This window comes from Coccinella septempunctata, chromosome 8 (assembly GCF_907165205.1).
Source record: "Coccinella septempunctata chromosome 8, icCocSept1.1, whole genome shotgun sequence".
NCBI classification, from domain to species: domain Eukaryota; kingdom Metazoa; phylum Arthropoda; class Insecta; order Coleoptera; family Coccinellidae; genus Coccinella; species Coccinella septempunctata.
Genome location: NC_058196.1, coordinates 11,939,262 through 11,953,528, shown reverse-complemented (window position 1 = coordinate 11,953,528; position 14,267 = coordinate 11,939,262). Strand labels below are relative to the sequence as shown.

The following is a 14,267-nucleotide window of genomic DNA, read 5'->3' as shown; positions in this document are numbered from 1 at the left end:
TATTGTATTATTCGATTATACACTGAGTCACGAAACGTAGACGGACTTCGTGAAATATCACGAGAAAACACCTCGAATTGTGTTACATCAAGTGAAAAGGTTCGTATAAACGAAATAAATTATCGTTAAAGAGCATCCAATTCAGTAGGCCAGTGTTCACAAAATTCTTTGCGCCTAATTCTCCATCGTTATTCTTTATTGTTTTCAATACCATTCATAAATCCTTTTTAGTACGAATCATCATTCTTGCCTCATACATATTTATCCAGGGGCCCAGTATTCGACAGATTAAGGTCTGTGCTCAAAAAACTAACCTATATACCTCATTAATCATGCCCCGCGCCATTATATCGAAAAAATTTATAGAAAAAGGCCCACTCGATATTTTATCGTCATAATTTATATGCTGGGTTTAAGGGGGCGGATGGGTGATAGATTGTATCCAATGAGTTTCAGAATGCATTTTGTTCAAAGTTCTAGGCAGAAATTATACCCACATTGAGGAAAAGCGGCGTCGATCAGTTTGAAAAGCTACGTCAACTTCAGGTCACAGATTTTTTTCTCTATGCACATACATATAAAATGAAAAATAATAATTAATAATAATTTTTTGTTGCTTGATGGAAGTTAGAAACTAAAAACTAAAACTAAAAACATTCTTAGAACATGTCTCTCTATTAAATATTTCAGATAGATGTTATTTTTCTTGATATTATGAAAAATTTAAAAAAAAAGTGTATAATATGCAGTTATAATATCACAAGGGCATAGACATTCTATTAAACACTGAGTCACGAGACGTAGTTTGCGAAAAATCATGAGAGCACACGTGAAGGGAAGAGTTTCGTATAATCGAAATATTAAATATAATACAAAAAATTGATATTATTATTCGTAACAGTTATATAATGAATGATATTTTCAATTTTTTATTGAATGATATAATAATGATAATATTGCAAATACGATCATTACCTTCAATTGCATTTAATCAATAATTGTTTGCTCCGATTGTGCCAATATATCAAAGCGAAAGAGATTTTTTATTTTCCTTTTTTTCTTATTTATTCCGATATTTTCGGCTGCTGAACTGTCCATTCACTAAACTGATTTACACCAACAGGGCAATTTTCGTATCTTTTTCCTGTTTCCTGCCGTTCAATATAAGATGTTGAAAAAAGACGATTAGTTATGTTACTTGGAATTCTTTTGCTTGGCAATTTATCCGAGAGACTTACTCGGCACTGATTAAGGGCGGGTTGTAGCTTTGGTTTTTGTTGACCACTGGCTATCGTTCACCGTGTTGTCGAATTTTTTACCATCCGGTTTTGGGGATTCAACCAGGATTTTAGCAAGGATGCACAGAATAAGTATATGTATATAAAATCGGAGAGTAGGGCATAACCTAACCTGAATTGTGAAATATCCATCATATGATTAATGTCATATATCATAAACTAGCTTTCCTTCCCGGCTTCGCAAGGGTTGCGTAACTTGAAACAATGGGAAAATCTATTCCTTCTTTTTCCTTATCACTCAATTCCGCGAAACCCGGAAAAAATTTATTCGAGAATTGGGAATTCAAATGTAGATTGCAGCAACATGGTGATGACAGTTCGAAGTAAAAAGTTAATGCAGTCATTCCCATTTTTGAAGGAGATTTTGAGATTTTCGTCAAATATATCTTTCTCTCTCAGTTTATAGTTGTTTTTTCTCTAAATTTTGAACATTGGCTGAAGAAACTGGATTCAAGTGTGTTAATTATTATCAATTGTGAGACAATAAATGTCATGAAATATAAGTATTTATGAAAAAAATTCTGACTATCTCATGAATCAGCTGAGAAAAGAGAGCAATATTTTTTTTATCCGAACTTCTTGGCTCTTTACGCTGTCATAATAGGAGGAAATTGGTTTTATGGAGAGCTACAACTAGCTTCTTCCCCATTATATACAATGGCTAAAATAAAAAAAGATACTCAGACATTGACTGAACGTTCGTTTCATCGTGGAAAATAGTAAAAACTAACATGGCGAGAAAGTCGTATTCGAAGATTTGCTCAAAGGATTCATGAGATAGATTAATATATTTTAATCAGATTAAGATATATTTTTTATCAAAACACTTATTGAAACACCAAAATGTTCTCCATTCCGCGATGTAAACAAATGAATCGAGAGATTATCATTGGACTTCCTTTGGTAGAACGGAGCAAATGACATGATGGCGCTGCAGAGCCGCGACCACTAAACTGGTCCCATGTCCCTGATTTGCTGAGATGTTGATGCTTGCAAAAAGTGTCAAGTGCACAGCATCTTATTTGAACTCAATTATTATTTATGGAGCTCAATGAAATAAATAGAAAAAAGTGTTTAATGGAAAACCCAAGTGAGAATCTGCGTGAAATGACCTCAACGGACGATGAAGATTTTTTAGAACTCATTGAATTGGAGCAGCACAGAATTTCCGAATGAGAGGTTATATTGTGAACTTTTCTTCTTTCTTACTCAAGCACTCAAGATTTATTCATCAAGAAAAAACCGTTCACATTGTTCAAAATATGAACTGCTCCACATGAGTTAGGGATATTGACTTAAATATGGTTAAAAAAAGATTTTTGTGATGAAAATCCATAATAATATGATTTCAAGTTGCAAATTAATTTAAGCCTGTAGGTCTTCAGCGTTTACAGGGTGGTTAAGAAAAATCGAGTAAAATAACGAAATTTTATTCCCAAAGAATTCAAGCATTTTAAGATTATCATAGCTTGACACCTTCTTTTCATACTAGACACGAGGTTGTTGAACATTTCTTGAGGAATTTGGTTCCATAAACGGGGCAGAAGCTCTCTCAGATTATTCAAGGATTCTGGGGTAGGTTGATGATTATGTGATCTTTTTTGGAGCATATCCCATGCATGTTCTATGCAATTCAAAGCTGGTGAATGCGGAGGTATTGGTGAATGTGGAATACCAAGCTCCTCGCGCGGATTCCCAACTATGGCTGCATGGTGGGGTCTAGCATTATCGTCTAGAAATTGAAAAGTTTCACCAATAGCATTGTAAAAATTTGGCACAACATTGTCAATGACATGCTCCCTAAAGTGTAAGGCGGTCATATTCCCAGGACAAAGGTGTAGATCTGTTCGCCCGTTGAAACATATCCTGGCCCATACCATAACACTACCCCCTCGGATTGGATGGACTTCTTGGACATAGCGACGATTACGGGGTATGCGTGGGATTGTCAGTACTCTTATTCTTCGAAAATCTGAAAATCATCCATATCTGGAATTATCAGTAAAATGGACACTACGCCATTGATCGTTCCAATTGATATTTTGCCTTGCCCATTCCAGTCTTTGACGCTTATGGTCACGTGTTAATGGAACTCCTCTTAATGGACGTCTAGAATCTAGATTCACCTCTCTCAAACGTCGTCTGATCGTTTCGATGGAAACTTGGACCCCATCTGGATTTCGAAGAGTATTCCGTAGCATTCTACATATAGATGTAGGGTTACTTCTCGCCGAAACGGTGATGAAACGATCCTGAGCAGGAGTTGTTTTTCGTCCCCCACCAAGCCTTGGTCTTTCCAACACGGAACCTGTCTCCCTGAGCTTATTCCAAAGTCGAGATATCACACTTTGGCTGACTTGGAGGCTTTCCGCTACAACAACCTGAGTTAGGCCACCCTGTAGCATTCCGATAGCCTTATTAGCCTCAGCGTTTGTAAATTTACGTCTTTGCATTTTCAGAAAACTTGCTGCAAATCGAAGCCGCTGATAAATTTCATTTCAAAATAAGAACATTCATGAAGCATATGCAAAGAACCAAACTTCAGAAGAAAGATGACCAGATTGACGAAATATCTCATACTGATTTTTATTGGATCGATTCAAGTTTTAAATGATTTTACAGCGATTTTCTCGAAGATTACATACTTTTAAAAATGATTGAATACGATGTCCCTAACTCTTGTGGATCAGTTTAATTGCTGCTATCCGACGACTAAAAATCATTTCAATTCAACTCATGGAGGTGTTCACAGGATGTGAACACCTCAACTTAACTCAACCTAACCTGCTTTTTTTTGGTTCCGGGTATTTGCCTACAAACTATTTATCCCTTGATCGGTTAATTTCTTCTTGGACATTGTCGTGCTAGGGTTTTCATGTTCGTCCATTTCGGATATCTCTTCTTAGTATAGTTTTAATAAGTTTCCGTTCTCATTTTAATCTCTCCCCAATTGATCTCGCGGTCTCCTTTTGTAAATTCTCATTCTTCCTCTGTCTTCCTCCGGATCGTAGTCCACTAGTCTCCTGAGTTCTTCGTTTGGATATTCCTTCGCTGTTTCGAATAACTTTTCAGCTTTCCTTTTCATAAATTCGGTGATGGTTTCCGACTTCAAATCTCGATATATCTGTTTGTTCCTGAAAAACCAAGGCGCATCTATGGCACATCGTAGTAGCTTGTTTTCTGTTGCCTGAATTCTTTGTATATGGCTCTTTGCTGCGAATTCCCAGGCACCTGATCCATAAGTCAGTTGAGGTCTAGCAACGGCTTTGATTATTTTCAATTTTGTCTAATTTGACATGTGGCTCTTTCTACCTATCAGCGGGTAGAGCATATTCATCGCTGCCTTGGTTTTGTCAACGGCTTGTATGATGTGGCTTCTCCAAATTAGACCTTTGTCTAGGGTGATACCTAAATATTTCGCTTCGTTTTTCCATTCGATTTCTTCTCCATCTACCTCTAGATATGTTGTAGTTCTCGGTCTCCTCTTTTGCAGTAATATCACTTGGCTCTTTCGTCCGTTGAGCTTCATTTTCCATTCAATACACCAGTCATTTATTTCATCTATAGCTTCTTGTAATATTCCTTCTATGATTTCTGGCTTGCGATGTCGCATTGCGATTCCCGTGTCGTCGGCATTAAGTGTCAGCATAGTGAATGAATATTTATGTTCTACAGCAACGGCTCAAGTACTGACACTTAAGGCACCCCTGCTTCCATATATCTGGTTGTGGACTTTTCTCCTTCCACTTTCACGTAGAATCTTCTATTCCTCAAATAATTCCTAATCAACTTGCACAGTTTGATTGAATATCCAGCATATCTCATTTTGTGAATCAATCCTTCATGCCATACTCTGTCGAATACTCTGACGACATCTAGTTGTACAAGACCAGTTGCTTGTTTATTTTGGAATTCTTCTGTTATGTATTCTCTGAGTCTCAGTAATTGTTGTTCTTTTGAGTGATCTCTTCTGAATCCGAATTGCTCTGCTGGAATGAGATTCAGATTTTCAGTTTCTTCTGTAAGCCTCCTAGCGATTACTCTCTCTACTACTTTTCCTAGGGCGGACAAAAAACTTATCGGCCTGTAGTTTTGAGGGAATTTTTTTCTTTGCCTGGTTTGTTGAACACTATGATTTCTGCAGTTTTCCACTTTTTCGGATAGTGTTCAGTCCTCATTATACCGTTTGCAGTATTTGTGAGAGCAGCTTTACCTTTTCTAGGTAATTTCTTCAACATAACATCGTTCTTTTATCACTTCCAGGAGCTTTTCTATTCTTCAAGCTTCTGATTATCTCCTTTATTTCGAATGGAGATATTGGTTTTTCTATATTGTCGTCTACTGGTGGTTCGTCCATTTCTTCTGCGTTGTTCTCAACTAGTTCTTCAGATCATCATTGTCGTCATCAGGTCTGTAATTTAATCTCGATTCTCTTACGATCGAGTTCGCCAGTGCTTCTGCTTTATCGATATTCGTATATGCCATTCCTCTTTCTCCGTGGAGAGGTGGTATCTTAGTTTTTTCTCTTCTCAGACATTTCTGCATTTTCCATGCAGAATGATCGATAGTATTCAGTTCTTGAACTCTTTTGTTCCATCTATTAGTTCACATGTCCTTCAGGGCATTTTTTAGAACTTGGCTGTGGCTGTGTCGATTTAGATTTCTCTTATTTATATCTGTTTTGTTGAGCCTGTATGTTTTTCTTAGTCTCCGATTTTCCCTGATGAGATCTTTGATTTCTCTGGGTGTAGCACCGTGTGGATGTATCGGAGCTGGTCTCGTTATTTTCTTTGTGCTCTTTTTGTAGGCATCTAGTAAATTCTTTTCTAGTTTATCAACTGCTCTTTCTAGGTCTTCCGGTGTGTTGATTGTTGGTATTTCTGTTACCTCCGATTGTATCAGATGGCTTTATTTAGTCCAACCGGTGTATTCTCTTATTTGAATTAGTTCTCTTCTTGGCCCTTCTCCTATTGTTAATTCGATGGGGTTGTGGTTAGAGGTTCCGTCCCACAAGGTCTCTATCGAGAATTCTCTAGTGCTAATTTTCATAATTGCGTTATCAATTATATCTGGTAATCCATTTCCGAATGCTAGGTGCGTTGGTTCTTCAGATCCAATAATGATAGCTTCATGTTTTTCAGCGAGATCTTTCAGTTTTCTGCCATTACTGTTTTCCATCCTGCTGTTCCATTCTGGAGATTTGCAATTTGTTACGTTTTTCACTAGGTCTCAGGAATACAATAATACACACGTTCGTACTAAGCATCTATTACTGACTCCCCACTTCATATATACATTCTTTGTCACGTTGACATCCCCACTTATCTACAATAATCAATCTAAAGAACAAGTACTATTCAACCTTAATACACTACAATACCTTCCCCCTTAAGCTATCCCCTAACTTGAAATATCTATACTACATATACACATATAACTCTACAATCAACTCAAATATAAGCAAGTCTATTTGGAGGTTTAACATTTCGTTCAGGTCTTTCTAATACAGTGCTCATTGGATTATCTAATTCCTCATCTACTCTAATATCACAATCCTTATCTGACTCTGAAATATCTGAAGAGGAACTAACATCATCAATAGGTAAAACAGGTAAAACATATTTGAAATTATCGTTATCACATAAGTAATAAATTGATAACTGTATTTTGCGGGATAAGGACAAACTCTCGAAAGATCTTAAAGTATATTCAGCAACGTTTCGCAAACTGTCGTTTGCTTCATCAGGCCTAAAAACATTATAAAAATGTCATACAAAACACTAACAGTAAAGTATAAATAAATACCTCTATACTATAAATAAGACATTCAGATGTAAAAACTTTAAAAACCGACGGCATCAACTGTATTTTCCACGTCAAATCACAAAAAAACAGCTTAAAATACTAAAAGTTTGGCTAAAATTCATTTGGAAAATTCCAGAATATTTACATCCAAAATAAATCATAGGAAAACATAACCTGAAAACACAACAGAACAAACCAATACAGTAAAACAATATCAAGGTTGTCAAACACAGAATTATCTTCATTTTCTTTCAATGAAATACCGTACATTAATTAGTTTCCACCAAGCTCGCACAGCACTATAAATGCACATATTTTGTCAAGACAGAATTGTAAAGTTTGCTTAAATGTTCAGTATCAGATCTAAAATTAACAGTGTTGTTAATGTTAATATGTATCATTTCTAAAATGTTCCTTTTTCTAAAATGTTGTTCATTGTCTAATATTTTTACATTCGAAAAATCGAACCTGTGATCGTCTTTGAAAAAATGTGAACACAAGGCTGTCCTTTCTCTATTTTTCACATCTCTGACATCGTATGCATGTTGTTTAATCCTATTTTGTAAATACTGTCTCGTCTGTCCTATATACATTTTATCACAATCCAAACATGGAATCCCATATATCACTCCTGATCTATGATCTTTATTTATTGGATCTTTTATTTTGCTGTATAACGACCCAACTGTTTTCATGTTGTAAAACACTAGCTCACTATTTTCCGTTTTAAGGGTTCTTTTGATTTTTTGGGACAGTTCTGGGACATACGGAAATTTGAAGTAAGCTTTACTCATTGTGGTTGTATTGACAGTTTTCTCATTGTTTCGTTTACGTAGAAGTTCTGAAACAATTCTATCAACGAAAGGTTTGGGGTATTTGTTATCTCGTAATATGTGTTTCACTTTTTTTTATGTTTAGGTCATGATACACGGGGCTGCTCAAGTTGATTGCTCTGTGAAGTAAGTTGTTAATAGCACTGATCTTATAGCTGGTAGCATGGTTTGATAAATAGTTCAGTATGATACCTGAGCTGGTGGGTTTAGTATACCAATTCGTATACTAATGGGTTTTTATGATACACTACACCAAACGTACGGCACAGCTTTGTACCAACACGCGAAGCACTTCAAGAAGATCAACAAAAAGTTGGCATCCCTTTATAACAGAAGAGTTTTCCTGCTCCAGTGTAGGATGCTAAACATCTACCCTAGACACATCATTAATAGTCTCAAGTCTATATATACCTTACAATTCGAAGGTGGTCCGATCAGGAAGAAAGTTGATATTATGATGAGAAAGTTTAGGAGGAACATATTGAATTTGGAGATTGAGACAACTATATGGAAAATAAAGAATTATGAACATGAGGGGAAGAAGGTGATTGAAATTTTGGAACGACAGTTAACAGTGAGCCACTTCGTAAAACTGAATCATATAATAAGTAGCTGTTTCAATGCTTTATTCAACAGGATCAAACAGGCTAATATTTCCAAGCTACAGTCGCTGACCAGGGAACATACACCTGTGGTTTCAACTGCAGATAGTAGCTCAAAACGCATATATAATTACACCAATGTCTCCTTACCCCCAAAGGTGGAAGAACTTTTACAGTTCGGCCCAAAGTTCAATGTTCCTTTTTTGAAGAAAGAAATACCTGTCCCCAGAATTATAGCAGATGTTGAATATTACATATCCTCTCGCGAAGTGAATGAAACTTTTAGAGATACTTTAAGAGCAGATTTTGTTAACCTTCTTACTAACTACTTACACAGAGTCAATGGAAGGGTAGATGTCCATGATAAGATGGTGAGGAATTTTAATATAACGAAACGGTTCCTTAAGGATAACAATGACATCATAGTGAACAAATCGGACAAGGGTGGATCAATAGTGATCATGTATCGTGAGGACTACGTTAACCATGTTAAGGGAATGCTGAGTGATGTGAACACATATAAATTACTCAAAAAAGATCCCACATCTTCGTTTCAAAAAAGAGCAAATGCTCTTGTAGACTCTTTATTTGAAAACTCATTCATTTCTGAGTTTGAAAAGAAAAAGTTAAAAAAACACAACTCGGTTCCTCCCCGACTATACTGTCTGCGGAAAACACACAAGGAAGGTCTACACATGAGGCCGATAGTCAGTGGAATTAATTCTCCCTCATCAAATATTGCAACATTCATACACAACACGTTAAGTGATGTAGCAACTACATTTCAACACCAAGTGAATAGCTCTTTTGAGTTTGTTGAATTTTCGAAAAATGTTGTCTTACCTGACGGATACGTCTTGGTTTCATTGGACGTCACTTCTTTGTTCACTAATATCACACATGCCCTCACTGTACAGATCATTAAAAAGAATTGGCAGACAATATCAGCCTATACATGCCTGGATAGAAAAACTTTCCTGATGTTGGTTGACTTTCTGTTTGAATCCAGTTATTTTATGTTCAATGGAGAAACGTACCTACAAATTGAGGGAACAACTATGGGTGGCATTGCGAGTCCCATTTTTGGAAAATTTGTAATGAATGACTTGGTGATAACAGTTGTGTCCCAACTACCCTTTCCTGTGCCTTTTGTCAAGTTCTATGTTGATGACTCTGTCATGGCTTTACCATTTGACATGATTGATGAAACGGTAAAAATTTTCAATAGCTACCATGACAAGATACAGTTCACGTTTGAAGTTGAAACTGGAGGTTCTTTACCCTTTTTGGACGTCTGCTTACACCGTACGGAAGAACAAAAAATCATAACGAATTGGTATACTAAACCCACCAGCTCAGGTATCATACTGAACTATTTATCAAACCATGCTACCAGCTATAAGATCAGTGCTATTAACAACTTACTTCACAGAGCAATCAACTTGAGCAGCCCCGTGTATCATGACCTAAACATAAAAAAAGTGAAACACATATTACGAGATAACAAATACCCCAAACCTTTCGTTGATAGAATTGTTTCAGAACTTCTACGTAAACGAAACAATGAGAAAACTGTCAATACAACCACAATGAGTAAAGCTTACTTCAAATTTCCGTATGTCCCAGAACTGTCCCAAAAAATCAAAAGAACCCTTAAAACGGAAAATAGTGAGCTAGTGTTTTACAACATGAAAACAGTTGGGTCGTTATACAGCAAAATAAAAGATCCAATAAATAAAGATCATAGATCAGGAGTGATATATGGGATTCCATGTTTGGATTGTGATAAAATGTATATAGGACAGACGAGACAGTATTTACAAAATAGGATTAAACAACATGCATACGATGTCAGAGATGTGAAAAATAGAGAAAGGACAGCCTTGTGTTCACATTTTTTCAAAGACGATCACAGGTTCGATTTTTCGAATGTAAAAATATTAGACAATGAACAACATTTTAGAAAAAGGAACATTTTAGAAATGATACATATTAACATTAACAACACTGTTAATTTTAGATCTGATACTGAACATTTAAGCAAACTTTACAATTCTGTCTTGACAAAATATGTGCATTTATAGTGCTGTGCGAGCTTGGTGGAAACTAATTAATGTACGGTATTTCATTGAAAGAAAATGAAGATAATTCTGTGTTTGACAACCTTGATATTGTTTTACTGTATTGGTTTGTTCTGTTGTGTTTTCAGGTTATGTTTTCCTATGATTTATTTTGGATGTAAATATTCTGGAATTTTCCAAATGAATTTTAGCCAAACTTTTAGTATTTTAAGCTGTTTTTTTGTGATTTGACGTGGAAAATACAGTTGATGCCGTCGGTTTTTAAAGTTTTTACATCTGAATGTCTTATTTATAGTATAGAGGTATTTATTTATACTTTACTGTTAGTGTTTTGTATGACATTTTTATAATGTTTTTAGGCCTGATGAAGCAAACGAGAGTTTGCGAAACGTTGCTGAATATACTTTAAGATCTTTCGAGAGTTTGTCCTTATCCCGCAAAATACAGTTATCAATTCATTAGTTATCACATAAGTTTTCAGTATTCTGCGAACTAGCATTATTACAAACAATAAGCTGTTTATTACTATCAATATTTAGCTTTTTCTTAATTTGGTTTGTATGACGTTTCCAGATACGATGTAATTCAGGTATTTCTACTAAATATGTATTTTTACCAATCCTTTTCGAAATTCTACCTTCTATCCAATTAATTTTATTTATAATTCTGTAATCTCTACAACCTACTAATTCACCAGGACTAAATTCTATTTTCCTACTTCCTTTATAAAATTTTTCCTGATTACATTGTGCTCTACAGATATTCTTCCTTACCTCTAAATTATTATCATTATGTGTAATGATACTGAAACGAGATCTTAATTGTCTACCAAACATTAAAAATGCGGGGCTCACTCCAGTAGTACAGTGGGCGCCAGCTATTCTTTTCAATAGGAAGAATAGCAAACCTACCAGAGTAGCTGCTAGCCGGAGACAGCGCTCACTGTTATCTAGGGCGGTAGCGATAACGAAGAAGTCAAAATCAAATTGTGTAAAAGTTTATTCACACCTTCGGAAACTAATTAGATGTACAAGTGAGATATGTGTAGGTACGAACTATGAGTGATTCTATAAGCGAACATACATTCGGGAAATCCTATCCGGTCACGAGCACTTATGAAATTTATACCGGGTGTAGTGAAAAGTTAACGGTTCAATAAAAAAATGCTCCAACCAGAACTGACGGAACGAATGCTAAGAACTTGCTATACGCTATCGGTATGTAGTTGTATTTCTCCGGAAATGAAACACAATAAGGGCGGATCTGTTCGAGACTTTTACTCGCTGCCCCAAGGGCTATAACGCACTATGACTGAGAGCGAAGGAAAGGTCTATTTTTAGCGCAACTACGGGATGTCACTGACTACGAGCGGTATCGCCCAGACGTTGATAGCCACAACCTTGTTTTTTGCATTTAGGTGTGTGCTTAGAATCTTGTTTACCCTTCTTACTAGTTCCCCCTCAGCTATCTTCTTGTTTTCCTTTTGTCTTATTTCGTAAGATTGCTGGATTCCCAGATATCTATACGTGCTTTCAACTCCCAAATTTCTCATACAGTCTCCGTCTCTTAGTGTGATGTTTTCATTTTCTGTTAGTTTTCCTCTTCTTACGTGAACAGTCGCGCACTTATCCAAGCCAAACTTCATTCGAATATCCTCACTAAAGGCCCTAACAATCTCCATCTCTCCCTCTAGTTGTTGTTTCCCCCTGGCAAACAATTTCAGGTCGTCCATATAGAAAAGGTGGGTCAATTTCGTAACATCGTCGATGGCATACCCATAAGCGCTTCTATTCAGTATGTTACTCAGCGGATTTAGAGCGAGGCAGAACCATAGAGGGCTCAGACTATCCCCCTGAAAAATGCCTCTTTTTATTGAAATAGTTTGGGTTCTGTATGTTTGGGTTGTTCCTTTCACTGACAATATTGTTCTTCATGTCGACATCAGGTGGCGGAGAAGACCGGAGACTTGTTGATCAACTTTATAGATATCCAAAACTTTGATCAACCAGGAATGGGGCATAGAGTCATAAGCTCTCTGGTATTCGATCCAACTCATAGATATGTTCTTTAGTCGTTTTCTGGCATGCTTAGTGACGACGTTGTCAATTACCAGCAGTTCTTTACTTCCTCTAGCTTTATGCTTGCACCCATTTTGTTCCCAGGCTAAGATGTTATTTCTTTTAATATGGGAGTATAGTTTCTGTCTGATGATAGATGTTAGTATTTTGTATGCTGATGGAAGACACGTTATGGGTCTGTAGTTCTTTGGTTGTGTGAGGTCGCCCTTCTTTGGAATCATGTGCGTCAGTCCTTTAGTAAAATATGTGGGGATTTCTTGAGGATTCTGCAAAGTGCTTTGAAGTAGATTTGCAAGTTTTTTGTGGCAACTAGTGAAGGCCTTCCACCAGTAGTTGTGTATGCCATCTATACCTGGTGCTGTCCAGTTCCTCATTCTCTTGAAGACTGCAATCAAATCTGACTCTGAGATATTAATTTCTGGCATTGCTGTGTAGCCCGACGAGTTTCGGATTTCGGTGTCGATCCACCGCGCTCCAGTATCGTGTTCTACGCTTTGTGACCAAATGTCTTTCCAGAATGCCGTCATTTTCTCTTCGGTTGGTGTCTCCTTTTGCTGTTTTGTATCCTCTGTCTCTATTTGTCGGAAGAATAGCCGTTGATTGTTAGCGAAAAGGTTGTTTTGTTTATACCTCAATGTTCTTTGATGATATCTTCGGATCCTGTTGCCCAGTGCTGCTACTTTTTGTTTCAGCATTTCAGTATAAACGGTGATTTTCTGTCGGTGCTGAGGATCAGTGAGTTTAATCTTCACTCTTCTGGCATATTTTCTCGTTTTCTTCACTACCTTTCGACTTGGGGTCTCACTGTTGAGGAATGTATGCAATACTCCTATTTCCTTTCGTAAATGGTCGATCTTTCTATTAAGTCTAGTTTCCCAGGGTACTCTTTGTTCACGGTCCGGTCTATTGGGCGCAGTTGCAGTTTGATTTTGATTTTGTATATCGGTGACAACTCTGGCAGCGCAATAGATTTTGTGGCATAGGTCTTCCAACGTTCCTGCGGAATCAAGGCTACTTGAGAGTGCTTCGTTAACTTTTCGGACTACTCTTTTGGCTTCAGCATTAATCTTCAGTCTTGTTATCTGCGGCCTTCCCTCCATTGACATTCCTTCATATCTTAAATTAATTTCCTGGTACATAAGTGTTATCTCTCTATTCAGTTCTTCATCTTCTTGTATCTGTTGCCCTTCGGGATCTGATTGTTCATTCAGGCGCGGTTGAATGTTGCTTCGTCTGTTAATTGATCTTCTGACTGAGTCAGATCTTCTGTTTCGTCCAGCTTGTACAAAATCTGTTTTCATGAGCTCTAGTTCGTCAGGTGAAATGAGTCGACGTGTTTTTATGTTAGCAATTTGGGCTGCTAGGTGTTAGGACGTGAACGGTTTATCAGGGTAAGATTCATGCCATCGCAATTGAAGTTCTGCGCGATAATTACTCTTATGTGTCTCTCCTTCAGTGACTTGGTAGTAAGCACGCATCAGAGTTAAATTCTTCTCTCTGCTCCAGTGCTCCAGTGCATATATATATTTTTTTTTTTTTTTTTTTTTTTTTTCACCTTCACAGGGTATGG

At 36.8% G+C, this 14,267-nt stretch overlaps 2 protein-coding genes across 2 annotated transcripts; one reads left to right on the top strand and one right to left on the bottom strand.

The window, feature by feature from the left end:
• Positions 1-8,165: 8,165 nt before the first annotated feature.
• On the top strand, positions 8,166-11,081 carry LOC123318294. The gene is made up of 2 exons (XM_044904913.1): positions 8,166-10,453; positions 10,979-11,081. The coding sequence occupies exons 1-2, from the start codon at positions 8,166-8,168 to the stop codon at positions 11,079-11,081; spliced, it is 2,391 nt and encodes a 796-aa protein (XP_044760848.1).
• A 1,468-nt stretch (positions 11,082-12,549) lies between these two features.
• On the bottom strand, positions 12,550-13,998 carry LOC123318293. Its single transcript, XM_044904912.1, has one exon. The coding sequence runs from the start codon at positions 13,996-13,998 to the stop codon at positions 12,550-12,552; it is 1,449 nt and encodes a 482-aa protein (XP_044760847.1).
• Positions 13,999-14,267: the final 269 nt, after the last annotated feature.

What these genes read in the sequence shown, in the direction of transcription:
- LOC123318294 (XM_044904913.1), top strand. Translation starts at nt 8,166, where the DNA reads ATGGGTTTTTATGATACACTACACCAAACGTACGGCACAGCTTTGTAC. An exon ending in TTTTTCAAAGACGATCACAG is followed by an intron (nt 10,454 to 10,978) that starts GTTCGATTTTTC and finishes TAATGTTTTTAG; the next exon opens with GCCTGATGAAGCAAACGAGA.
- LOC123318293 (XM_044904912.1), bottom strand. Translation starts at nt 13,998, where the DNA reads ATGAAAACAGATTTTGTACAAGCTGGACGAAACAGAAGATCTGACTCA.